Here is a 26,411-nt window from a genome sequence, read left to right as displayed (position 1 = left end):
ATGGTAATGTGGGTCTTTTGTGCCATCGTAAGGTTCCACTATGACCTTCATAATGTCATCTGAAAATCCCAGGGACGCCTTCCTTCGTCACTGTCAGTAACTCTGCTCATCTGACTTTGCTTCTCTCGAGCTTCAGCCGCCTGTCTTCCTTGCAGTTGATCCTCAAACTGCTCTCGAAACTGCTTCACTGCTGTCATCAATTCTCGTAAGGTATCATCGTTTCTTTCATGGTTTTCGGGAGTTAAAGCTCTGCCATTTCCTTCCAACTCCATGGTTTTCATCCCAAGATTCTCCAAATAGAGTGAGCATTTCAAGGATTCGCTTGCCTAGGGTTTCCACATTCAACTGAAGTATCTAGCTAGGGCATACAAGCCTGGCCAGTGTTATCCGTTTTGATCCAACTAGCCTGCTAAATAAGTATATTCATTTTTCACCCCTTTTTTGCTATTCTCACAACCCATGCGGGTGATTTTGTTATATTAATCCAAAGATATCCTTCTCTACAACATATAATGGAATTAATTATGATTCTACTGTTTTATTTTTCACAACAGTAAAATATATAATAAAATTATGATTTGATTGTGTTATTTAAAATAGAATCATAATTCTATTGTGTTATATACAATAAATACAGCATACTCATGATTTTGTCGTTTCATTTTTTCCACCTTTAAAATATACAATACAATCATGGTATTATTATATTATCCAAAATGAAATTATAATTCCTTTGTATTTTTTTAAGTTAATTGATGAAAAATGGAATATTTAAGTTTGATATTATAATTATTGACCAGTAAACACAACAAAATCCTTATTCTTATTAAAAGTTTCAATAAAGTCTTTCATGTTTTACGAGTAACATTTTTTTTTCTGGAAGCAACTGGCTAAGGCTTTTCAAGATAAAGTACTCGCTTTCCATATTTGGTGCAAGAGTAAATATGTAACTAAAAATATGAGAAGGTGGATGCGCGGCCGTTCAACATGATCGGACCAACTTAACATGTAGAACTTGAAAAGACATTTTAAATCAATTTAATCACATTTTTAGTTTCTATAGAGTTTTTTTTCATTTTAAATTTGATTCCTGTATTTTAAAACTGTAGTTTTAAATAATTTAAATTAATGTAAATAATAATTTTAAACTGGAATTAATATGAATTAAAGAAAAATAAAATATATCTAGTTTTAAATAATTTCAATTAAAAGTTGAAATAGTGTAGCTTCAAAAATTTGTGGGAAAGTGATAACTAGTAGAATTACTAGGTTAAAGAAACATCTTGCACACATTCAAAAAAAGATTAAGGTTTGTAGTAACTTCGATTAGAGAAACTATGATGAAACTTTTACTAGACAATAATGTAAAGAAAAAAAGATCATAAGAAGAGGAAAAAAATAAATTATGTCATGTTTAAGAGGGGATGAAGATAATGATGGACAGATAGAGCTAAAATTTGCTTGCTTCTAACAATACAATAAAAATATTATTACCAAAATAAAGGTTAAAAAGAAAGAAATCAAACTCGTAATATATTAAAAGAAGGCTCTCTGTTAATCTTGTATTCATAGAATTCTATGTTAGAGTACATCTTTCCGGAAGAACAAAAAGTATACATGATAAGATTTTGTAACTTCTACACAATTAATTAGTTGATAAATATTGACAGTTGCATATATCTTGAGCATCTTATCGCCTGTGCAAGCGAGAAGTGACATCCAGGAAGACTTCTTCTGTGTAAGGAAGTGTGAGGCCACCCATTGGATGATCAAATCCAAATTCTTGCTCAGCTTGACTCAGCAACTCAAGAAATGAAGGTTGGTTCAAGTATGATATGGGAACCACAAAGCGCTTCTTTTGGCTTTCTCCTACATACACTGCTACACTGCCCTTTGGGACATCCACACGCCTTTGAAGACCACGCAAACTGAAACCCATTATGCTTAATTCTTTTTTGATGCTTAGAGAATTCTTGGACTTGAATTGCTCAAAGGAATTGAATAGAAAGTATTAGATGCTTAGAGAATGCTTGGGTTGGACTTAACTTGCTTCAGTTGCTTGGGACTGCAACTGCAACCATGAGTCTATATATATTATATATAGTTAAAGAGAGGAGTTTGGCATACCATTTGGTACATAAATGATTCGTGAAGGGCGCTGTCCAAATAGGGTCTAGTGGGAGACATTGGCATAAAGGATCACATGATTCTGTCTTAAACATCTTTATCAATTACTATCAATAAACACCTCAGAATGATATATAGCCTCAAGAAATTCATGAAGGGGCATGGCCGAATGGGGTCTAGTGAGAGACAGAAGCATTGGCATGAAGAATCACATGATGCTTTCTAAAACGTCTTTATCAAAAAGATCAAGAGACAACTAACGCCATTTTTATTTGAAACCTAATGCATGTCTAAAGATTTTAAAGTCTAGCTTATTTTCTTCTAGACATGTCTAGGACATCTCAATTTTTCATCAAGTTGATTAGGAACCATTTAATAAACATATACCAGAATCACCTAGATAAGCTAGGATCAGAAATTGTACGGCTTTTAATATTCTGAAAATAGTCTTTTTAAGTTGTCTCTAGAGAAATAAATATTGTTATATAATTGATACTATTTATGTGGTCATGGAGACCTTCTAGACCTCCGGCAGCAAAGTGAAACAAAAAATACTTTAGATGTACTTGAGTACTATCCTGTAATTGTAGTCCTGACAACCCTCTGCTCCATTAATTTTCAACTAGCGACTTTCACAACTTTACGTTATTAAATCCTATAGGCATTTTTATTAAGTATGACATATAATCGTAATGAAAGTTGATGGAAAAGAAATAAGGTAATTTATTAAAATTACAAGTCTTTCTCTGAAAATTCTCATAATCTATCAGAGACAATTATAATGTGTGTGTTTCGTTTCTGTTTCGCTTGCAATAGGAGAGTAGTTATTTATCTTTGAGCTTAATTACATAAAAATGCGCCTTTTGTAAATGTAAAACTCGGATATATACTGAATTGAAGCATACCATCCTCTTCAGGTCTATATATATTCTCAAATATGGTGGTGATTACTACCATATGAATTGTTGGGCAGCAGAAGCAGATGACAAATAAACATTCCGAGTAAAATAACTAAGTGTGATTTAACCATGTGTTACAAACATAACTTTTTATCCAATTAAAAAATTGGGATTTTTTTTTTAAATTATAATTAAAAGGAAAAAATCTGTTTCTACTTTCTATAAAAGCGATATGAACAGGAAAGCACAACTGCACTGATATGATATCCCAGGCATAGGGATGCTCCAAAAACTAGTTTTAATATAATACTTATGACTAATTTTATATAACTAGTTATATAAAATAGGTATAAAATTATAACTAATTTTATAGTTATAGATATTTTAAATAATTTTTTTTCATCCATAATTAGTTATATAATTGATATCAGACATAACTTATTATATAATTGGATATATAACTAGTTTATTTATAACTAGTTATAACTAGTTATATACCCATATTTTAAAAACAATAACTAGTTATATCAATTTATACTCATATTTTAAAAATTAGTTATAATTATAATACCCACTTATAATTTAATTATTTATTAGGTATGATTATAATCATGTAAATACCCAACAGCCGCATTAACCATGTAGAGCTCGGGAAGTCATTAACCAGTTTCATGCATTTGGTATTTGGTTGTATATGGAGTTGGTGTCAGTAACAAAGTGAACCCATTGAAAATATTGAACCTTAGTTCTCGCAACATGATTGAATATATGTATCTGCACCAAATTTCACGTATATGGATGTAAGATAATATGGCGTCATGTTCACATGGGCCTTTGTCTGGTCACTCTTGGTGGCCAAAATACACCAAATTGGATTGCTCTCCAAAAATAATTGAGCCACACAAAACCAAAGTAGTTTATATGTGTTTTTCTTTTAATTTAAAAAACGATGATGAAATAATTTCTTAAAATAAAAGGAAAAACTAAAAATTATATTTTTTTCAGAAATTAAAAATGATTTTTTTAAAATTAAACAGTATATAATTAAAAAAACATAAGTCTTTTCTAAGCCCACTTTAATACCATTTCCACAAACAATTAAAATCGTGTACCTCATAATAAATTAGACATTCTAAAAAGCAGAAAATTGCTATTTCTTCCATCGAATATGCAATTACTCATGAGTTAACCAATTTTGAGTTTTTGTTTTTTTTTTTTGTCGAACAAAGATGAATAAAAACTCGTTCAGTTAACAGCAAAATAAAAATATTATTACCAAAATAAAGGTAAACAAAAAGAAACCAAACTCATATTAGAAGAAAAAGTCTAATAATCTTTGTTCATAGAATTCTCTGTTAGAGTACAATCAGTACATCATTCCGTTTCCTTGGGGGAACAAAATGGAAAGAAGAAAAAGTCTACAAGGTTAGACTTTGTCATTTCTACAAAACTATATAATTAGTTTATCAATATTGACACTTGCATGATATATCTATGTTAATTGAGCTCCTTAATCTATCGGCTATGCAAGCGAGAAGTGACATCTAGGAAGACATTCTCATTGCAAGGAATTGTGAGGCCACCCATTGGATGATCAAATCCAAATTCTTGCTCAGCTTGATTCAACAACTCAAGAAATGAAGGTTGGTTCAAGTATGATATGGGAATCACAAAGCGCTTCTTTTGATTTTCTCCTACATACACTGCTACACGGCCCTTTGGGACATCCACACGCCTTTGAAGACCACGCAAACTGAAACCCATTATGCTTAATTCTTTTTTGATGCTTAGAGAATTCTTGGACTTGAATTGCTTAATTTGGACTGTAACCATGACTCTCTATATATATAGATGAAGAGAGGAGTTTGGAAATGACATAACATTTGGTACTGAAATGATTCATGGAGGGAGGGATATGCAAATGGGGTCAAGTGGGTGACATTGGCATAAAAACCACATGATGCTGTCTTAAACATCTTTATCAAACACCTCAGAAGGATAGCCTCATGTATTCATGAAAGGGCAAAGGCCAAATGGTCTAGGTAGAGACATTGGCACGAAGGATCACATGATGCTTTCTTGAACGTCTTTATCAAAGATCAAGAAAAAGCCAAGACGTACCATTCCCATTTAAAACCTTCTGCCAATCTAATTAATATGTTTTAAAGTCTGACATATTTTATTTCCTCCAGACATGTCTAAGACATATCAGATGTTCCCTTCATCGTGTCTATTGGGAAGCACACAATGTACCAGAATCATTTAGACATGGCTTAGAAATGAATGTCATCAAGTAATCAATTAGCATGCTTCCTACGGTCGGGTTAATTGTTTTGAAGGTACAACAGAGATGGAGTTATGGATTCTATTTATATGGTCTTGAAGACCAATTAGACCTCCAAAACAAAGTGAACAGAAAATACTTGAACTATACTTGAATACTACCCTATAATTGTAGCCTGGAACTACAGTGGTCTCCATTAGATCCCCACTGGACTCTTACCGTTGCACTATTAAATTCTATAGGCATTTTTATTGAATATAATGGTAATTAAAGTTGATGGAAAAGAATATGGTGATTTGATTAAAATTACAAACCCTTCCCTAAATATTACTTCTCATAAAACTCTCGAGCCAATGACATTGGGGGTGATTTGTTTCTCTGTTATGTGTGCAAAAGGAGAGTGTAAAGTAGTGGTTTATCTTTGAGAGCATTACATAAAAATGTGCGTTTTGTAAATGCAAAACACGGCTATAAGTTCAATTGAAGCATACCATCCTCATCAGATCTATATTTTCTCACATATGGTGGTGATTACTGCCACATGGACAGTTGGGCACCAGAAGCATTTGACGAACAAAACATTCTGTGTGTGATGTTAAGCCCAATCATGGAAAGTTTGACCCATAAAGGCCTTTTGCAAGTTAAGTCTAATCATGCCATGATTGGGTTGGGTTAAAATGGCCTAAATTTAATTTGTGCTCATTATTGGTCATATGCATGTTGGGATTTAATTCAAATTAATTGAGAGCTCAATGTGGGCCGGGTCACAAGCTATAATAATCAAGCCAAATTTCCCAGCTTCAATTTGATTTTCTAAATGAGACTCAAGTTTGGTTAATTTGTATAGGCTTTTTGGACTAAACAAAATTGGATTAAAATGCTCAAATTTAATTCGAATTGACCAAAACTTAAAGCCTAAGCCCAATATTTCATTGAAAACAGATTCAGACCAAGTCAATTGAGGGCTCGATGTGAGTGTCAAACTATAGCAAGTCAATTAAAAATAAATAAATTCTATTTGAGCTTCAAAAATGAGGTTGAAGCCTAGTTAAAGCCAATGGACCTTTTGTGAGCTAATACAAACTAGGGCATGATTAGATCAAGATAAAAATGCTCAAAATTAATTTGTGCTGAAAATTTTGAACACAATCTCACATTTCATTGAGTGGATTATGGTTGCAAACTTGATGCAAGTCGGATGAAAAACTCATTTAATTCGAGCTTCTAAAATAAGGCTTAAACTAGTAAAAGGCTTTTATGTACGCTTTTGCAAGTTAAGCTCAGATTAGAACGGATCAAATTATAGGTTAAAAAACATATTTAATTTGTGCTCAAAATTTAAAGCCTAAGCGTTATATTTCATTAAGTAAGTTCGAGTCAGGTTAGTTAACTTAACGCTTTTAATTTGTCACCTCTAGCAGAGAGTACATGGGAGGCATAAAGCTGTCAAAAAAAATAAAATGGGAGGCATAAAAGATTAGGTAGCGTATGAAGAAGGGAGGAATACATTATCGAAAGATACAAGATAACTTCTAAAAATTGAAAACTAAAAAATTAAAATTTTTTTCTGTTTTTAAAAGTGAGTTAAAATAGTTTTAAAACTCATTTAAGAATCCTTGCATCCAAATGCTTATATATTCTCAAATTTAAGTTCCAAACCCATTTATAAAAATTGAAATTAATGTGGTTATTTAACCAAATTAAAGTATATTTTTAACTTTTAACTTGAATTATGTGCATGCAAGACATAACAACTAGGTTGTGTTTTGGTTTATTAAATAAATATTTAAACTTTTGTCATCTTATAACTTGATGATCGATCAATTTTAAAAATAAAAATGAAACAAATATTTTTAATATTGTTTATTCCTTGTTTTTAATTAACATTTATGTATATCATAAGAATACTTGTAGGAGAAAATATTCTAAAATATTTAACTATCCTTACAAGACTCTATTTAATATGTTGGGATATGGATATTCACAAATTTTACATAGACTTTGGACAAACTTCGCATTAGTCGGGGATTAAAATACAAAAGACGGCAAACATGTCCTGATGCAAATAAGATTTTAATATTTGCTTATCTAAAAAAATACTATATACGTATAACACTACGCAAATTGAATATAAAACTATAATTGAATTCAATTATCATATAAATAAATAACTACTCAATTTAACTTTAAGAAGATATATATTAATTTAATTTACTTGTTAAAATCATTATTATTATTGTTATTATTATTCCTATTATTAATTATAAGATTTTACAATAAATTATGTTTAATCATCATTTACAATGAACCAACGGTAGCCTCAAAATAATATAATAATATGGTAACTACAAAAGGCAAGCTGCAGCATTGAACTACTAGCATAGCTTTAATTTGCAAGCTTTAAAATGACAGGAAATGAATTTTAGAATCTACAAAATTACAAAAACTGAACTAGTTAAATTAGGTAGTGGCTATTTTGCTCTCACAAACAGTCAATATAATTACAAAGAGTGGAGTCAGTAGGAAAAACACTCAAATGTTTGAGTACAGGCTGAAAAATGAAGATAGATAGATCCTTCAGGAGGCACGTAGTTGAGAGGTGAGAGTGATGAATGCCTCTTCTTTACAAGGGATTGTGAGACCGCCCATTGGATGATTGTAGCCAAACTCTTCCTCAGCTCGGTTTAGCAAGTCAACAAACGAAGGATGGTTCAAGTAAGATATTGGAACCACAAACCTTTTCTTTTGAGCCTCTCCAACATACACTGCTATGTGGCCCTTTGGAACATTCGAGTGGTTTCTACTATGGAGATGCTGCTGCCACTTGAACATCTTGTTGGCATGAAGAGCCATGAATATTGGCAGACGAATACCCATATCTAATGTGATTGTGATCTGATCTGGGGTGGTTTCAATTCAAGATGGTGTACCTGTAGCTCAATTATAGGTAGTGAATAAGTGTTGAAGACTGAAGTGAATATTGTTGGAGCGTGCACTTGAAGATCATCTAATGATTGACTTAATTTAGGAGTGAAAAGAGGTTGGCAATGTTGCTGTTGTATTTATAGTGATGTTATCTATCACAGAATGGGAAGCCATACATTTCCAGAAAGGATCATCATAGAGTAGATGACTCCAAGTCCTAGTTGGGGTATGGTGCCACAAAAGCCGGGGCCCAGTTCATGAAAGTCACAAAATGCTCTCACATGGCAGAACTTATTTCTAATTCAATCTTCAGTCACTCACTCTATGGAAAACAGCGTGCCGTACACTGAAAACGAAAAGGGTCACATCATCACACCCCTCACATGTGATGGCTTAGCACAAGACCCGATTCATGAGGGCTCCAAAACTTAGGAACGTCAATGCAATTTCTATTAATCACACATCCGTACCATATGCCCTGCACCTCTTACTGCCTCTATCATAACTGTGCCTCTGACTGTGTATATATAGTACTAGTATTTACTATATTTTCTTCAGAGCTACAACTACAAAATGGATATCCTAACAGTAGCATTAGCAATCTGTTACTTTGGAACTCATTGCCAAAAGCCTGACTTATTTGGCTTAGATGGTAATCAACGTGGTACAGCTAGCAGTCTTCTACTATATACAAACTATTACCTTTTGCTTAGCTAGTTTTCTATTATACTTCGATGTATTTGAAATAAAAATTTAAAAAATTCACGTGAGTCTTATATTTTTATATTTTATTTTAATTTAAATATTTATCCTTTTTATTATTTTAATTCATTTTTATATCTCTTTCATTCCTTTAAATTAAATTAACAAGATATTTCGAAGTTATTAATATTATATCTACTACTAACATTTCTACTTTTCTTTTTTTATGAACAACACGTATCCAACCAACTTGTTGGAGACAAGTAACATCACTTTGATCGAGCCATGATTTTTTTCCTCCAAGCTTTTAATGTGGTTTCACACTTTCAATTCGAACTCAAAACCTATAATAATTCTACATCAATCGATTCACAACTTAATAACTTAATGGTTCATTCAGAATCCTAAGCGAACCACCTCTACCAAACCTATGAGCCAATGGTGTACATTTGAATTTATCAAAAAATAAAACAAATGATGTTCATTAATTTAATTTTTCATTCTTATTGTGCTACAAGTGCAGAATTTTTCATTAACTTTGTTTATGATTATATCTATAAGAGAATTTAATTAATCACCTTTAATAAAAAAATATTTTTTATTTTTATTTATTTTAATAATCCAAACTTAAAATATTATTTAAATTTAAACTCAAATTCACTCGAATTAAGTTGCACCCAGAAATTAGGATATGTCACTCCATACACAGGTTTTATAATTTTAAAACAAAGGCTTAATCTTCCAATTATTATGGAGTGAAAAATACTATTTAAATACTGTCCTCCTTTATTTAAGATGGTAAGAGAATCGACATCGAAAAGCACAACATATATCTGCATTATTGCAAAATGCATGCATATTGTCAGAACAAGGGCGTGGGTCTCTCAATCATGGCGGTAGTGGATCATCATAATGTGACTGACTGCAAAGGGCTAGTTACTAAACAGTGCTGGAGTTTAATCATTATGTCAATGCTGGAACTAGAACTAGAAGTAGGTTCGATTAGATTCGTTATCTGTGTTAGTTTTGAAACAGCATCACAAGTTTATAGAAAAGAAATTAAATAGCAGTATATTTTTAAAACAAATTTTACTACTAAAAAGAGATATAAAAAGATGAATATGTATATATGGGAGGATCTATGTACAAAATAATGGGACAATTGTTCCCACAAAATAAATTTTTATTTAAATATATTACATAAATATTTTTTCTCTCATAAAAATAAAAAAATTAGATTATCATTATCCAATTACAAATAATCATATTTAATATATTTAATGACTTTTATGATAATTAATTTAAAAATCATATTAATAATTATTTATGATTGAATAAAAATATAAAATTATTTTATATTATTAAGGTATGACCGGTTGACTCCATAACATAATTATTTTAAAAAATTAATGTAAAAAGTCGTACAAAGCAAAAGAAAAAATAAGCTAGTAATAATTTTACCTATTTTATCTTTTTAATTTTTATTGTTTCTAATTTCTCTAATACTCTTTTAATAGAACTTAAATTAAACAAAATAGTGAAACCAAATACATGAAAGGAGAGTTTTATAATAAGATATTTCTAACATGTATGTACAACTTTGCATAGGTTAATACTTATTAACTATTCACTTACAACTAACTTTGATTAGCTCATTAATTATGTATACTTCAAAAAAATCATTATTTCTCTCACTTATATATTTTTATAGATTTACTTGTTTATAATGTTTCTCTTTCCACTTAAACATGATAATTAATTATTTCTATTCTGCATGTTGGAAAATAAAAATGGAGTATAGTTTTGAAAAAATTCTTTTCAAATTTTTTTAATTCATAACACATTTTTTTCTATAAGAAAATGAAAGAAATATACATATAGAGATTTACTTTTCATTTTATGTTTTTTTATTTATTTTTAAGTCGTGAAGCAATTAACGACTTCGTTTAATTTTTATCCTTAATTATGATATTATATTAATAAACTTTATTTACTGTTTCATTCATGTATAAAAAAATTTACTGCTTCAACCGTATATTGTTTTAGTAGTACTAATAATATAAAAAACCATATAGAGCTTTTTGTTTACGTTGAGTTTTGGAATTTCTTTTTGTGGGTCTTAATCTCTCTATATTAGTACTAAGTTTGTGCAACACTAATTAATTTTTTGGAAAGAGATATTATAAATAAATGAGTCTATTAAATAAATAAGAGAAATAATACTTTTTAAAAAAATACATAATTAATTAGCTAATCAAAGTTAGTTGCATCGGTCAAAAAAATCGTTTATAATAATTTATAGTCGGCCTACTAAACTTAAACATGATTGCTTTGAATATAGTAAAGGATACATCTGTTTTCAAAGAAAAAAAAAACCTTTTAATTTTTATGTATCCAATAAATGTGATTCAATTGAAAATACATATAAAATTTTAGGATAAAGTTTAAATTCGATTATTACATAACATATCCTTATAGAGACGAGCTTTAAATAGTCAAGCTACATAAATGTTATACACTTAAATTATAATCAATACATATTTTTAATTATTTTTAAATTTGTGATTTATAATCATATATATATATCATTCTTTTTTGTTATTTATTATTATTTATATTCTTTTTTATTTCTTAAATAATCTTTATTATTTTTTAAATGTTATTAAAATATACCGTTCAATAAAAATCTTAAAATATAAAATATAAAAAAATTACTTACTATCGTCAATTTATTTATAATTTAATTATTTTAAGTTTTAACATAAAAAAATCATAGATTTACTATTTAAAGTAAAAAAAAAGACATACATGCATCCCAGGGGCATCTTCCTATACTTATATATAAGATATATTTTCATTCAAAATTGAGGGGCACCTTCCTATACTTATATATAAGATATATTTTCATTCAAAATTGAGGGGCACCTTCCTATACTTATATACCTCTCTGTACAGTACTGACTGCAATCACAGGTCCTTCCCACCGTTTTTCATAGAGAACGCCATGAATGTTCAATCTTTGACGTTACTCGCTTGATGAATGTCTATCAATATCTGAGAATTTGTAAATCGGAAATATCCATATATGTATGTTTCATTATTTCTTTTATATATTTTATTAAGGTCTTAATAAGTATCTTAAAGATATTAATTAATAAATCAGTAAATAGAATAATTTTTATATCTTATGTACTAAAGTGCTTAAATTCAAACAAAGATAGATCATTTTTAGTATAATAATTTTTTTTTTATTTAATGAATTTTTTTATACGATTTTCTATTATATAGCTATATCGGCATATTATGTAAAAATATTTAAAATGATTAAATATTTTTAATTACTTAAAATAATAAATGCTAAATTATTTTGATAGAATAAGTGCTTTCAGTATTTTTTTTATTTATTTCTTGTTGTGTGTTCATGAATGTAAATCCCTAGTCTTCGTTACAATGAAAATGATACCATCCCGCATCTTGTTCTTAAGTTTTAACCAACTTAAAATAAATTTAACTAAAAAAAATTATGTCTTCAAGTTTTCTCAAACTCAATAATTTTTTTCTCATGCTTTTAAAATCACACTTATAATAGAATGATAATTCCAGCAAATAAAACAACTAATAAAAATTCGTAAATAATATTATTTTTAATCAATGCGGTAATCCAAAAATCAACTGTGGTATCCACGATGAATTTAAAATAAGACTATATATGTGTATATTTACATGCCAATCAAAATCATATTAAAATAATCACAATTCATGAAATTTTGAATAAATAAAATATTTAAATAAACAACAACACATAAATGCATCAAAATAAATTTAACAGACACAACTTAGTGATTGTCAAAATCACAAAACTTAATTCTTTGGTTCCCAAAATTTGTATAGATCTTAGATTCTTCAAATGACTTATAAACTCATATTATATGTAATGAGGTCTTATTGTCTTCCTTATCATGGATGGAGATATTCAGAACTCTTTCTCATCCCATATGAAAGTATCTAATATAAATTTTATCTCCATCTTAGATAGAGATATCTCATATATATCGATAGTCAAATGAATAAATAAAATGAATATGTATTCAATCATCCAAATGCGAGACACAAACACACCGAAAAATATTCACAAATCAAATTAATGAATTTACGTCAATGTATGCTATTTGAATATTCTATTCATTTTTTTAACTACTAGCATTTAAAATTCACATAATTTAACTCATGAATATAATATAACCTATTATAAATCAAGTACATATAGGCATATATTATACACATCATCACACATATTTAAGAAAGAAAGAATTGCAATGCACAAAAATTTAATGTACAAGAAGAAATAAGAAGGGTCATAACCGTAATTTAAAATAACCATTTATGTATGTGATTTTAAAAGAATAAACTGTGTACCCTTATATAAAAATCTTTGAACAACCCACATTAATATTTAATTAATCAATTTTTCTTTATTTATTATTTTTATGATCTTTAATTATAATTATCTGTAACCAATCCAATATATTATTATACTAAAATATTTTTCAAAATAAAAGTAACAATTTAATATTTAAAAATAATTTAATCTATTTTTTCCTTACTAAAAGATATATTTAAATATTCTTATCTAAATAATTATTGGATTATCTTTAAATGAATACATTATAAACAATTCTTTCTTCATTTCCTAACAACTTTTTTTAATCTTTGCCTGATCCATAGTGTAGAACAACCAAAAACATGTAAAAATATTATTACAAAATATAATGAAGGTATATTAATAACATGAAATATTATAACCCTCCATAAAAAATATCTACTTCACTTTATTCCATTTTACTATTCACATCAATTGATCATTACAACAAAATGTAAAGTAACTTTATGATTATATTTGATCATTATGTATAATAAATTTATTAACATTTAATTATAATAATTATTTTAAAAATTATATCAATGATTTTGATCTATTATAAATAAAAGTTACACTAATAGTGCTTATTAAACTCAAAACAAGTTTGCTTAAAAAAAAAACTCAAAACATGCAAGTTACTAACAATTGATGCCGAATATTGAACTTGTTCTCTATTCTTTTTAATTATGGTGCATTTGGCAAGAAAAAAAGAAATACGTGAAAATAAAATTAATGAAAATAGAAAAAAAGAAATAAATTAATAAAAATAAATAAGAAATAGAATAAGAATAATAAATTAATAATATTTGATTTAAAAGAAATAGAAGTAAAAATATTACAAAATACTGATCATTCCTTTTCCATGTATCTTTCCTCTATTTTTATTCTCTCTTTCTTATTTTCTCTATGTTTCATCTCCACCAAAGTGATCCTTAATAATTCATCTATTTCACAAATTACAAAACTCCCTTTTTTTTTTATCCTTGTCATCATTAAAGTGTTTGTTTCTGACAAAACTCAAAATGCAAAATTGCAGATACATGATGCCAAACAAAAATGCGGGGTGGGATTTTGCCCAAAGCTTCATCAAATTTTATAATTTCTCATATCCAGTTTCCCAAGAAAAATGTTTGCGTCACGCAGTATTAGTTTAATTAATATTTAGTCAACGTTTTGTAATATATATATATATATATATATATATATATATATATATATATATATATATATATATATATATTATCTAATCTCTCATTAATTTACCGTAGCTTTATCATTCCCAGATATTTTTTTTAAGAAGGAAATCATATTTAAAATACTATTAAATACTCCCAATTCTTAATACTAAAAGGCACAAATTATTAGAAGGAATTGAGGGTTCTTTTATAAAGTATTTTACAGTTCTTTCTTTTTTGAAAGTTAAACATTTAACAATTCTTATAAAGTATTTATTAAGTTTTTTTTCCTATTAATTACTTTAAATATTTTTGTTTTTATTGATGATAGTGTATAATGCTCTTTTTTTTTGGATAAAGTAGATAATGCTCTAAACTTTAATGTTTTTGTATCACCATAACATCCTCTTTTTTTAAGGATTTCATAATTGGATATTAAACCCATTTCATATGATGGAAGTTGCTGGTGTATTGGACGTAACACTACTATGTGCTATTCATTGTATCAGAGTAGAAAATACTTTATTTAAAGATGGTGATAGCACAAGCTTTTAACTCAATTTAAGCTGAGGAAACTTATTCAATGATTATTGTTAATTGCTTTTGGTCCCAAATCTTTGAGGTTGTTTTTTCCAATAAACGTTGGTTATATTTCTCTTTATGTTATTTGTAAAGTTGATAATTAACAATGATGAAATTAGTACATTAGTTTTTTTTAAATCCAATAAAACCATCTTATTTACCTACTTTTATTAGTTTGTGTAATTATGTTAAAAATGCTTTGTAATAAAAAAGACCAGATGAAGTAGTAAATATAAATACATTTTTAAGCAAAAATTCAAACCTTAGTTTGTTTTTATCGTAATATTCGAAAATTAACCGTACATTAGATTCAACTCTCCTAGGTTACAATTAGTTTTTTTTTGGCATTTTTGTGGCCTAGATTTTTTTTGTGTGGCTTTTTGTTTCTTATAAATAGAAATTAGGCCAAACACTATTGATACAAGAGTTCTTAAAATTATAAGGAGCTTATTTTGGAAGAAGAAATCTTAAAAACGAGCTTTTAATTACACGGAGTTTTAGCCATGCTAATCTACTTCAAATACCATCTGCTGCTATTTTTACTTGATACTTATTTTTAGTCGTACTGTTTCATTTTATTATTTTATATACTAATTCCTAGACTCTAACATTTTTGCATGTTTTTTAGATTGTTAATTAAAACTTAATTAGAGACCTCAAGTTTATGTATAAATACATTAAATACTCTTAAAAAGAATGTTGTTATCTATAATGATTCTATTTAATTATAACAAGATTATCTCTAATAAAAAATACTTATCATCTAAAAAAATATCAATATATGCAAATAAAATTTACCTTAAAAATAATAATTTTATTTTTAATTTCTTTAAAAATAATATTAAACAAAAATATATAATAACCTAAGCATTTAATTATTTTTTTAATTTATAGTATTATATTTATACGTACATATATTTCATTGCAATAAAAATATTTTTGAAATCTGTTAAACTCGTTTTGTTAACTTTAAATTATTGAAGTAGGGAAATCTTTTAGCTTTTCAAACATTCAAATGCAGAGAGGTATATTGAAATTTGGGTTTTGGGTTCAGTTTTGCGCCGTTTCGTGGAGAAGGAGCGAAGCCTACATACATCAGCGATTCATCCCTTCGTTACGTACGACTTTACAAGGAAGCCATTGGCATTTTAGGGTTCGTCTTTAACACTGTACTACTGTTCATTTTTATTTTTATTAATGAATTGAACGTGGAGTTACTATATATCTTTTAGTGTTCAAATTCCAAATAACATTCTGTAAAGTCTGATTACAAAACACAATTAGCAAGATAAGATTAGTTCAAGGCATGCATTGTTAATTTTCACTAGTAACACAGATATTAAAAGTTGATTTAGCGTTAAAGGAAGAAAGAAAAAGAAGTGAGAATGTGAATTAAATCTTGGCTAACAAAAATTAATAATCTCGATTAAAAAAATTCACTAGTAACAATTAAAATTTCCTTAGTCATCTTTCAGGACTGCCACGGACTTTTATTATGACGCAAAGAACAATGAATGGCACAACTGAGATTCTAGTAATGATGTTCCTGATTTCTTCGGTCTAATTATGGATTCCCCCCGTGCTTTCAGGGTTTGGTTTTAGGGAAACTTCTACCTGGCGTCTTTATTTTGGTAAACGTTGAATGATGGAGTCTTTCGTTTCAAAAGTCCTCGATCTCGTAAGTAAGAGGTTTATATATAAACTTGATATTTGTTATCGTAATTAAATAAATCTATAATTTTATTTGTAGGTTGGCATTTGGTTACGCTTGGCCCGCTTATAAATGCTTCCAAACTGTGGACAATAGCAAACCAGACATAAAAAGACTCATTTTGGTGTACACGTCTTCAACTTTCACATGAAAATATATGTTTAAGGTTTAAACAATGATGTCAACAACTGATAACCATTATTTTTCATTGGTTAAATGCTGTAGGATCGTAGTTGCTTTCATTACGTTTGTTGAAGGATTGGGGGGTACTTGAATTTCATGGTACTATTATTACTCTATTGACTAAGGCTTTCTACCACTTTCTCTTTGCACTAATTCCTATTTATTGTTCTGGCTATGCTCTCTTTCTTTGTAAAGGTTACCATTAATTGTACAGCGAAGCAAAATTGGCGTTCTTTGTGTATCTCTGGTGTCCTAAAACAGAAGTATTTAACACCTTCAACATAGATAAATTACTTTTGTAAGTGCATGTTTGGATTTTAGTTGGAAGAATTCAAAAATGTTTTTATTAATTTTCAAAGTATTCAAACATAGGTGATTGTTATTTTCATTTTGGGTTTTATGTATTAGTTTTTCGTCTTTTTTTCATGTTGGTGATAATGACCTCAGGCTAGCGTTGATCTTTACAATATTCCTTCATTCGGCCTTATATGGTGAAACATGAGAAGAAAATCGACGACAGCTTGCTAGAGCTCAAAGTTTAGGCTACAGATTTTGTAGGATTTGCTTGGCATGAGGCTGTGATTTACGGCCAAAAAGGATTCACTGGAATTCTAAACCGTGTTACTTTTCTCAGGCAACACTACAGCCTCGTACTGATCAGGTGCCTGTGGATAAACAAGGCAGTTGCTGAGAAGTTACACATTGTGTAATGTATACTTTTAGGACACGTACACTTTTAGTGTATAACTGTATATATTTATATTATGTTTTCAGGTAGAAAAGCTTTTCATTTTCATTATTACTGCAAGTTTTCTGTCCAGTAAATGGTTATGTTTTTCAATCGTCCACCTCAATTGGATTATTGCAATAACAAGTTAACTATATACAATGTGCATACACTTAAGCTTGTAATATACTGTGTTTTAAGGTAATGATATATCATATATCATTAATACTTATTTAATTTTTTTTCTTTCTATGTTGCTTTTCCTATCAAATCATATTTAATTATCTATTATATTTATATTTTTCTCTTTTTTCTTTAATTTCTTTCTATCTATGTGTCAAATAACATATATAGGTGTTGATGCATGATTATTCTTGTTTAAATTAGGATTTGAGGTAATGCAGGAGTTGTGTGTTTTTTTCTCTGCATTTTTAAATGGAAAATATTTGATCGACACTAATATATTTTTCAAAACCTTAGAAGAGAGAAAATTAATCGAGAGAAAAACATATATAAGTATCATAGAATTTATTATGTAATAAAAAAAATAAAAGGTGTTGATAAGATGTTGAAAATAAAATGAGTATTTGTGTATATAATTCTTTTCAAATGGCTGAATTAAAAAGTGATCAAGATCATGTTGTGTACACCTGAGTATTGGCTTCATGAACCTATGCAACCCATGCCAGAAACATAATCCCAAACTTGGCTGACGTTTGTAGACGGTGAAAAAACAGAACGTTCAATGACTAGTAGCAACTGTTATAGGAGAAAAGATAAAATTTTATATCCAAATTAAACACCTAATAAAAATAATAATAATAAACATATAAGTAAGGTGAGACATTGAGGATGATATAAATTGGTAACTATATTTATTTTTGTCATAGTAACTATATTGTTCTTAACGAGTATTTTAAACTTCCTAAAATAAATTAGTATTTTAATTTGTGGAATGCGTAGGATAAATGTTATTTTTATATTTATAATAAATATTTTCAGTAGGTAGATATTGGTTGCCTTCATTAGTGGATAGATACTAGGAAGTGAACATTGGGCAAGGAATGCAGAAGATGAGGCTATTGCTTCTTGCACTTTTTCTGTAATATTTTTTAATCTTTAATGACTATTCCAGAAATCTAAAAGAGAATGCATTTTAAAATGTAATTTTATATTTCAAAATGAAAAAGAAAATACATAGGAAGCAACATGAAGCTAGCAATAACAAAAAGATGAGCATCATAATTACATGGAAACCTTCGTGAGTGAGGCCCACAATTCGTAAATGAGTTGTAGTGCAACAGCGACACGTATTCTAAACGGATTAGACACGCTCCAGTCCAATACTATGGTAAAAAAAATTGGCCCAAAGTCACGATCTACAAATGGGTTTAGTCTATAACATCTTTGTACTTTGTTCATCTTTAATTTCATACCAAAAAAGATGTTTTTATTCTATGATGGTTTACTTAGAGGTTTCTTACATTGCATGACAGGGAAAGTTTAACAGTGACTTGTGAGTTTTTATAATTTTATTATAACTTATTTTAATAAATTTTATTATAAAATATATCAAAACATTTTTTAAAAAATCTTTATTAAATAAGTATTTATGATTAGATTTAGGACCAGTTGTTTAAACTTATTTATTAAATTAAGCGTTTATTTTAATAAATAAATAACTATTATTTCTACTTAAAAAAATTAATTTTTTAGTTATTTAAGAAATAAATGTTATATGCTTTAAAAAAGTCCTTATTTTAAAATTACTTTTTTAAATTTAAACGATATATAAATATTTGCATAATAAACTTATTAGATGAATTAAGTTACATACACAAACACACAGAAAAGAGAGAAAGAATATATAAAATCACATCAAATAACAACTAAAAGTACAAATGAATGAATTTCACCAGAGGAGAGAGAGGTGGAAAGGGGACAAAGCAGGTCTGCTTGGTGGTGGATGGAAGTAACTTTCCTTTCCATGAGCTAAAACAAACAAGACCAACGACCAACGTTTTTTGAGCACATGTTGTGTTTGCCCTTTTTCTCTTACATTTATATATGATGATTAAGATTTACGTGTATATATATACTTTGTTTGGGGAGCCACGTGTGGGGTTCACAGTTCACACCATTGCTGACAGATACAATAATAATGACCTTCTTCCTTTCCTTCCTCCTGCTCCTCCACTGTGCTTAAACTCATTAATAAACCAAACACAGGCAAAAGAAAAGGGTGTTACTGTGTTAGTGTGTTACCTTTACCACTCAGAAACAATGGAGAGTAAGAGAAAAAATGGTGGGAAGGGAGAGATTGTGGATGGTTCCAAGATTATGGAGTTAGTTGGAAACGAGCAAGTTTTCAGCAACTTTGTGGACCATAAGTTTGATGAGTTGGATAAAGACAGAGATGGCAAACTCTCCATGAAGGAGCTTGAACCTGCCGTTGCTGACATTGGTGCTGGTCTTGGTTTGCCTGCTCAAGGCACTAGTCCTGATTCAGATCACATCTATTTTGAGGTTTTCTTTTCTTTCTTTTTCTTGCCCAATATCTCTACTTTTTTTCTTTTTTGGGATTTTGTCTTGTTTTGAAAATATCTTGGATTGGAATCTTAGCAATGTTGTGTGTTGGGTGGGGGGGTTAAACATGAAAGAAGATGTACATGGCTTTATTTGAAAGAAATTACTAATGAACTAACAAGTCTTTGTCATTTTTTTATAATTCCCACTTAGAAAACAAGTGATAAGACTCAAACAGGTTGCTACATAGTGTCAAACTGACTTGCTAACAAGATTGATGTTGTAAGGGGCTGGCTATTTAGCTTTATTTGACTTTTGTGTTGGCTTAAGCTTTGGCAGTATTCGAATGCTTATTATTTTAATTCTGTCCCTGACAATACTGTCATGATGACTAAGAAAAAAATTGTTTACTTTTCATCAATAAAATACTCACTACCGTCCTCTGATTTGCTTCGGTTCCTATGTCTTTTGGTTTCCATTTGTTAAATTTTTCTTTCTGTATATGTGGCCTCTTTGCAGACTCTATAACTTTTTAATGCTTCAGATGTAGATGAAGAAACAGTCTGAGTCTGAACTTGGGATAAGAAAAAAATCTTAAATAACAATATGCTTTTTAAAATTATTGTTAGTGTGATGCTTACTTTCTAGAACAAGTTCTCAAAATTTTGACTTCTAGCTGATCCCAGAAGTACCATAGTCCATGAACCATGTTACCTTGGTCGGTCCGGTGGAAATCAGCAGCTTTTTCTGTTGCAATTGCTTGCCCTGCTCTATTTTTCTTTTTATTATCTTCCTGGTGACAGAATCTGGTGATGTATCTAGAGGAAGAAACAATGTTAAGATGGCAATTATAACCGTTAATATATGTTAAATTAATAAATTATATGTTAAACCATACTTGATTCTAGACCCTACTGCTGAAAAGCTGGAAAATTTGTAGTTTATATTAGACTTTAGAGTAGCAAAAAGTTAATCTGTTATTATAGTTAATGATGGATTCCTGGGACCCAAACTGCTAGTGCTCCATCTGTGGACAAGTAAAGGTGTTCCTATAGTGGCGTGCTTTGGGAAAAAGCAAATCCTTACCTATATATATGCTAAATATGGGCAAACAATAAATACTAAAAAAATTAGAGTACAAGACACCTTAGCCCCAATAAAGAAGAAGAAGCAATATGATTCTATTTGATGACATGTTAGCATACAATGTGGATTTACCGTAGGGCTTTTCCCTTTGGTTATTTTCCTTTTATTCTGTTATTTATGAAATATGAAGTACTATTATCATGCTAGAACTATATATTGGACCAACAAAAACTACCTGGTGGGCTGTAATTTTAGCCAGAAATGGATTCTATATAGGATCAATATGTGTTTGTGGGGTATATAGGTATTATTGGGTAAACCAAGATGTCAATCTGCATCCATTATATTTTTTAGAATAAGAGTTTGATTTGTCATTATATTTTCAATATAAGTCTCCAAGTTCCTTTGATGATTTCTACATGTACTACCCAAATATCCATGCATTAATTTGTACTACTAATTGAACAAAACTAAAAGAGTAGAAAATTCTATTGACTTGTCCTATAGGTCTTGAATGAATTCACCCATGGCAAGCAAGAAAAAGTGAGCAAGACTGAGTTCAAAGAGGTTCTCTCGGACATTCTTTTGGGCATGGCTGCTGGACTAAAGCAAGACCCTATTGTTATACTTCGCATGGATGGGGAAGATCTTCTTGAGTTTGTTAATGGTCCAAGTTATGAAGCAGAAATGGCATCCATTTTTTCTCAGATTGAGTCCCCTAGTGGATCCCTTCGTGAACATGTGATTGAAGCTTTTGGGAGACTCACTGTTGATCAAGGAATTCCTCCAACATCAGATTCTTGGGTAAATGCAACTATTGTGTCCTTGAAAGATGTTTTTGAAACTAGAATTTGTGTGATCGAAACATGGTTAAAATAGATTTCATTTAGAAATATGTCTCAACCTTCTTTCATTTCCTTACCCTCCTGGTTTGTCTTTTTTTCATCAAGGTTTTCAACAACATTGTGGATCCAGCACTATCTCAAGCTGGCCCTGCTTTGGACAAGCCTGCTGCTCAAGAGACATTTTTGGAAGAATTTAAGAAAGTGGCATTGAGCGTGGTTGATTTTCTTAAAGAGAAACCTGTCATTGTTGCCCACAGTGAAAACACATTTGATGGACGCGGTGTCAAGAGACTTTTATCCAACAAGTTTGAATTAGACAGGGTTTATTTTATTGTGATTCATTGCGATATCTTTCTTGTTTTGAATTTACTTTTTTTAAACATCCATACATGAAATTTACCACTCTATTGCGTGATGCAGACGTTGAACTTAGCTTTAGAGAATCTGCCGAAAGATCGCAACGTAAAAATATCAAAGGACTATCTGCAGGTGGTGTTGAAGATATACTTTTGTAACTGCATAATATTTTATTTTTCAATTTTTAAAATAGGATTTAGTAAATAAGTTGATTTTTCTATATTTTAGGGGTAAGTCAGTTTTAATAGATTAGCCTAGTCAATAAGTGATTCCTTATCTTTAAGGAGCAAGTTAGTTTTAATATTTTGTTTTGCTAATATCTTGTTATCTAATTAGTTTATCTTTTGCTATTTATTGTATCGTTGCTGAGAACAATTTGAATTAGAATAGAATAATTCTATTTTCTCTGCATACGTATTGTCTCTCTTCTCTCCTCTGTTTTTTATAATTTCCTCCACAAAACCAACAATTGGTATCGAGAGCCTTATTCTTACGGGACTTGTACCATGGAAGGTGAAGCAAGTTTTTTCCACATAACTCTTCCAATCTTTGATGGAGAGAATTATGATCTTTGGGAAGTGAAAATGCAATCCTACATGGAATCTTTGGATTTATGGGATGCTGTGGAAAAGGATTATGAAATATATCCGCTGCCTGAAAATCCCACCATGGCCCAAATTAAAAATCACAAGGAAAGAAAGATGAAGAAGGCAAAAGCGAGATCATGTTTGTTCACTGGTGTTTCACAAATGATATTCATCAGAATCATGACTCTTAAATCACCCAAAGCAATTTGGGATTATCTGAAAGAGGAATACGCTGGAGATGATAGAATACGAAGCATGCAAGTGCTGAATTTAAGGAGGGAATTTGAGCTTCAAAGGATGCAAGAGTCAGAGACAATCAAAGAATACTCAAACAAATTGTTGGGTATTGCCAACAAGATAAAGTTGTTGGGAAGTGATTTTGCTGATTCGAGAATTGTAGATAAAATTTTGGTAACGGTGCCGGAGAGGTATGAAGCATCTATAGCTTCATTGGAGAACACAAAGGATCTGTCGAAAATCACATTGGCAGAAGTGCTACATGCCCTGCAAGCTCAAGAGCAGCGAAGGTTGATGAGGCAAGATCGTGTTGTCGAAGGTGCTTTGCCCGCCAAACATCATGAAATTGATGAAAGCAAAAAGGATTTTTTCAAGAAGAATCAACCAACAAGCAGCGAAAACAGTGCAAACAACCAAGGTAAGGATAAAAAGAAAAATTATCCACCTTGTCAGCATTGTGGCAAAAAAGGTCATGCACCTTTCAGATGTTGGAGGAGACCAGATGCAAAATGTAACAAGTGCAACCAGATAGGGCATGAAGCGGTGATCTGCGCCAACAAAAATCACCATGATGAGGGAGCTTAGATTGTTAATCAAGAAGAAGAGGACCAACTGTTTGTGGCCACATGCTTCTTGAGTAGTGAATCAAGTGAAAGTTGGTTGATTGATAGTGGTTGTACGAACCACATGACAAATGATAAGACTCTATTCAAGGATTTGAAGCCAACTAGTGTCTCAAAGGTTAGAATTGGGAATGGTGACTATATTCCTGTAAAAGGAAAAGGAACTGTTACAATTTCAACGTGTTCAAGTATCAAATTAATATCAGATGTTCTTTATGTACCTAACATTGACCAAAACTTGCTAAGCGTAGGTCAGTTGATTAAAAAGGGATTTAAAGTGTCCTTTGAACATCAACATTGCTTTATCTATGACAATTTTGGCCGGAAGTTCTAAGGGTTAAAATGAAAGGTAAAAGTTTTTCATTTGATCCAGCAGAGGAGGAACATACAACCTATTTCACTCAAGTCACACCCACGGAACTCTGGCACAAGAGACTTGATCATTGCCATCTTGAAAGAATGCTAAACATGAAAAAAAGGAAATATGCAAAAGAAAATTTGAATAAGTTTCAAATGGAGGAATGCAAATCTGTTAGCACACCAATGAATCAAAAGGTGAAGTTCAACAAGGAAGAAGGTGTTGATAACATTGATGAAAGATATTGTGGGAGCTTGATTGGATGTCTAATGTATCTCACTACAACAAGGCCAAACATTCTATTTGCTCAAAAGAACAAAACTAGAATTTTTGTTGACAATCAAGTAGTCATTGCTATTGCAAACAATTCCGTGTGTCATGGGAAGACTAAACATTTCAACATCAAGTTCTATTATTTGATAAAGATGCAACAAAGTGGTGAAGTGAACTTAATTTATTGTAAGTCTAAAGATCAACTGGCTGACATGTTTACAAAGTCATTACCTATCAACAAACTTGAACTCAAAGAATTGGAGTTTGCAGTTCCAAAAGCAAGGAGGAGTGTTGAAGATATACTTTTGTAACTGCATAATATTTTATTTTTCAATTTTTAAAATAGGATTTAGTAAATAAGTTAATTTTTCTATATTTTAGGGGTAAGTCAGTTTTAATGGATTAGCCTAGTCAATAAGTGATTCCTTATCTTTAAGGAGCAAGTTAGTTTTAATATTTTGTTTTGCTAATATCTTGTTATCTAATTAGTTTATCTTTTGCTATTTATTGTATCGCTGCTGAGAACAATTTGAATTAGAATAAAATAATTCTATTTTCTCTGCATACGTATTGTCTCTCTTCTCTCCTCTGTTTTTTATAATTTCCTCCACAAAACCAACAGGTGGCACTAGATCTGGTGTCTCCATCTGCTGGTTTACCTCCAGTTGGTGCAATTGAAGAGGTATGTTGCCAATGCATGCAGACACAGTCAACCATCCACATTCCAACTTACTTCAGATTCATCTAGCTGTCAATTGCTTTCACTCTATTGAATTTTGTATGCTGCTGAATAAAGAACTAAACTAGGCTGAAAATATAGGAGATTTGTCACATGTTCTGTTGAAGTGTTCTTAGTACCTTCATTTATTAGTGATTCTGGAGCAATTTGTTTTATGATACTCACTAAAAGCTCAAAAATCACTATTGGCATGAGTCAGTGCTACTGCTAGTGCTTATAGTAGAGATTGTCACATATTTATTGAAATGTTCTTAATTAAAACTATTGTTTATAAATTGAGGCTGGTGCAATTTATTTTATGATACTCAATAAAAGCTCAAAAATCTTAGTTGGCATGAACCAGTGCTACTACTAGTGTTTATGTTTTTCAGGTCATGCCAGCATAGCATGAGATACAATGATGCCTTACAGTTTATGTTCATTGCATCTTCCTGAGCCAGAGATTAAAAACCTGCGTGTTTGATTTTACAGATTGATAAGGTTATTGTTGAAGCCTTTAAGATGGTGAATGCAGATGACACCAAGACAGTTAAAGAAGACGAATTCAAGAAAATTTTAAGTGAAATACTGGGTAGTATCACGTTACAGTTAGAGGCAAATCCCATATCTGTTTCTTCCAATTCAGTTGTGCATGAGCCTTTAGGCTCATCTTCTACACTCTTGCAGCCATCTAGTGAAACAGCATAATTGTCTCAAGTTTGTGACGGGTCAAAAACTAAGTACAATAAGATTTTTTATTCATGGAAATTGTTACTGACATAGTTTATCTTTTAAGAAATCACTTTGTATGATGTGGATTATTTATGAATCTGAAAATTATAGAATGCCATGGAAAGAAAAAAAAATGTTAATTATCCCTTGCCGGGCTTGTTTATCACTTCAGTTGTAATTTAGATAGATGTGCTGTACGCCTTGATGGCAACATAAAAAAAGAGAATATAATAATATGGCATACATTTTTCAAATCACTGTCTTTGGAAATACAATATACCAGCAGTTGGACAATTGTTGAATGAATAAGGACTGAGGAGCAAAGAAAAAGTTG

The 26,411-nt window shown here is 30.0% G+C and overlaps 4 protein-coding genes across 5 annotated transcripts; 1 reads left to right on the top strand and 3 right to left on the bottom strand.

The window, feature by feature from the left end:
- Window positions 1–1,534: 1,534 nt before the first annotated feature.
- On the bottom strand, window positions 1,535–2,167 carry LOC114408042 (auxin-responsive protein SAUR23-like). Its single transcript, XM_028371168.1, has one exon. It carries the CDS (start codon window positions 1,937–1,939, stop codon window positions 1,691–1,693), a length of 249 nt encoding a protein of 82 aa, XP_028226969.1. The 5' UTR covers window positions 1,940–2,167; the 3' UTR covers window positions 1,535–1,690.
- Window positions 2,168–4,338: 2,171 nt separating this feature from the next.
- LOC114408418 (auxin-induced protein 15A-like) lies at window positions 4,339–4,969 on the bottom strand. Its single transcript, XM_028371461.1, has one exon. The coding sequence runs from the start codon at window positions 4,857–4,859 to the stop codon at window positions 4,542–4,544; it is 318 nt and encodes a 105-aa protein (XP_028227262.1). The 5' UTR covers window positions 4,860–4,969; the 3' UTR covers window positions 4,339–4,541.
- A 2,748-nt stretch (window positions 4,970–7,717) lies between these two features.
- Window positions 7,718–8,325, bottom strand: LOC114408419 (auxin-responsive protein SAUR21-like). The gene has a single exon (XM_028371462.1). It carries the CDS (start codon window positions 8,185–8,187, stop codon window positions 7,888–7,890), a length of 300 nt encoding a protein of 99 aa, XP_028227263.1. The 5' UTR covers window positions 8,188–8,325; the 3' UTR covers window positions 7,718–7,887.
- Window positions 8,326–19,654: 11,329 nt separating this feature from the next.
- On the top strand, window positions 19,655–26,157 carry LOC114408417. Of its 2 annotated transcripts, XM_028371459.1 has the most exons (6): window positions 19,655–20,261; window positions 21,855–22,151; window positions 22,298–22,513; window positions 22,613–22,681; window positions 25,250–25,309; window positions 25,838–26,157. In XM_028371459.1, the coding sequence occupies exons 1-6, from the start codon at window positions 19,803–19,805 to the stop codon at window positions 26,051–26,053; spliced, it is 1,317 nt and encodes a 438-aa protein (XP_028227260.1). In that variant the 5' UTR covers window positions 19,655–19,802; the 3' UTR covers window positions 26,054–26,157. The 2 variants fall into 2 exon arrangements, with proteins under 2 accessions (XP_028227260.1, XP_028227261.1); XM_028371460.1 differs by lacking the exon at window positions 25,250–25,309.
- Window positions 26,158–26,411: the final 254 nt, after the last annotated feature.

Source organism: Glycine soja, chromosome 4, assembly GCF_004193775.1.
Source record: "Glycine soja cultivar W05 chromosome 4, ASM419377v2, whole genome shotgun sequence".
Taxonomy (NCBI): Eukaryota; Viridiplantae; Streptophyta; class Magnoliopsida; order Fabales; family Fabaceae; genus Glycine; species Glycine soja.
This window is presented reverse-complemented; position numbering and strand designations above follow the sequence as displayed.

Coding starts and splice junctions, on each gene's coding strand:
- LOC114408042 (XM_028371168.1), bottom strand. CDS start 1,939: ATGGGTTTCAGTTTGCGTGGTCTTCAAAGGCGTGTGGATGTCCCAAAG.
- LOC114408418 (XM_028371461.1), bottom strand. CDS start 4,859: ATGGTTACAGTCCAAATTAAGCAATTCAAGTCCAAGAATTCTCTAAGC.
- LOC114408419 (XM_028371462.1), bottom strand. CDS start 8,187: ATGGGTATTCGTCTGCCAATATTCATGGCTCTTCATGCCAACAAGATG.
- LOC114408417 (XM_028371459.1), top strand. CDS start 19,803: ATGATGATTAAGATTTACGTGTATATATATACTTTGTTTGGGGAGCCA. Junction 20,262..21,854: donor CAGATCACATCTATTTTGAG/GTTTTCTTTTCT, acceptor CTTGTCCTATAG/GTCTTGAATGAATTCACCCA. Junction 22,514..22,612: donor ACAAGTTTGAATTAGACAGG/GTTTATTTTATT, acceptor TGCGTGATGCAG/ACGTTGAACTTAGCTTTAGA.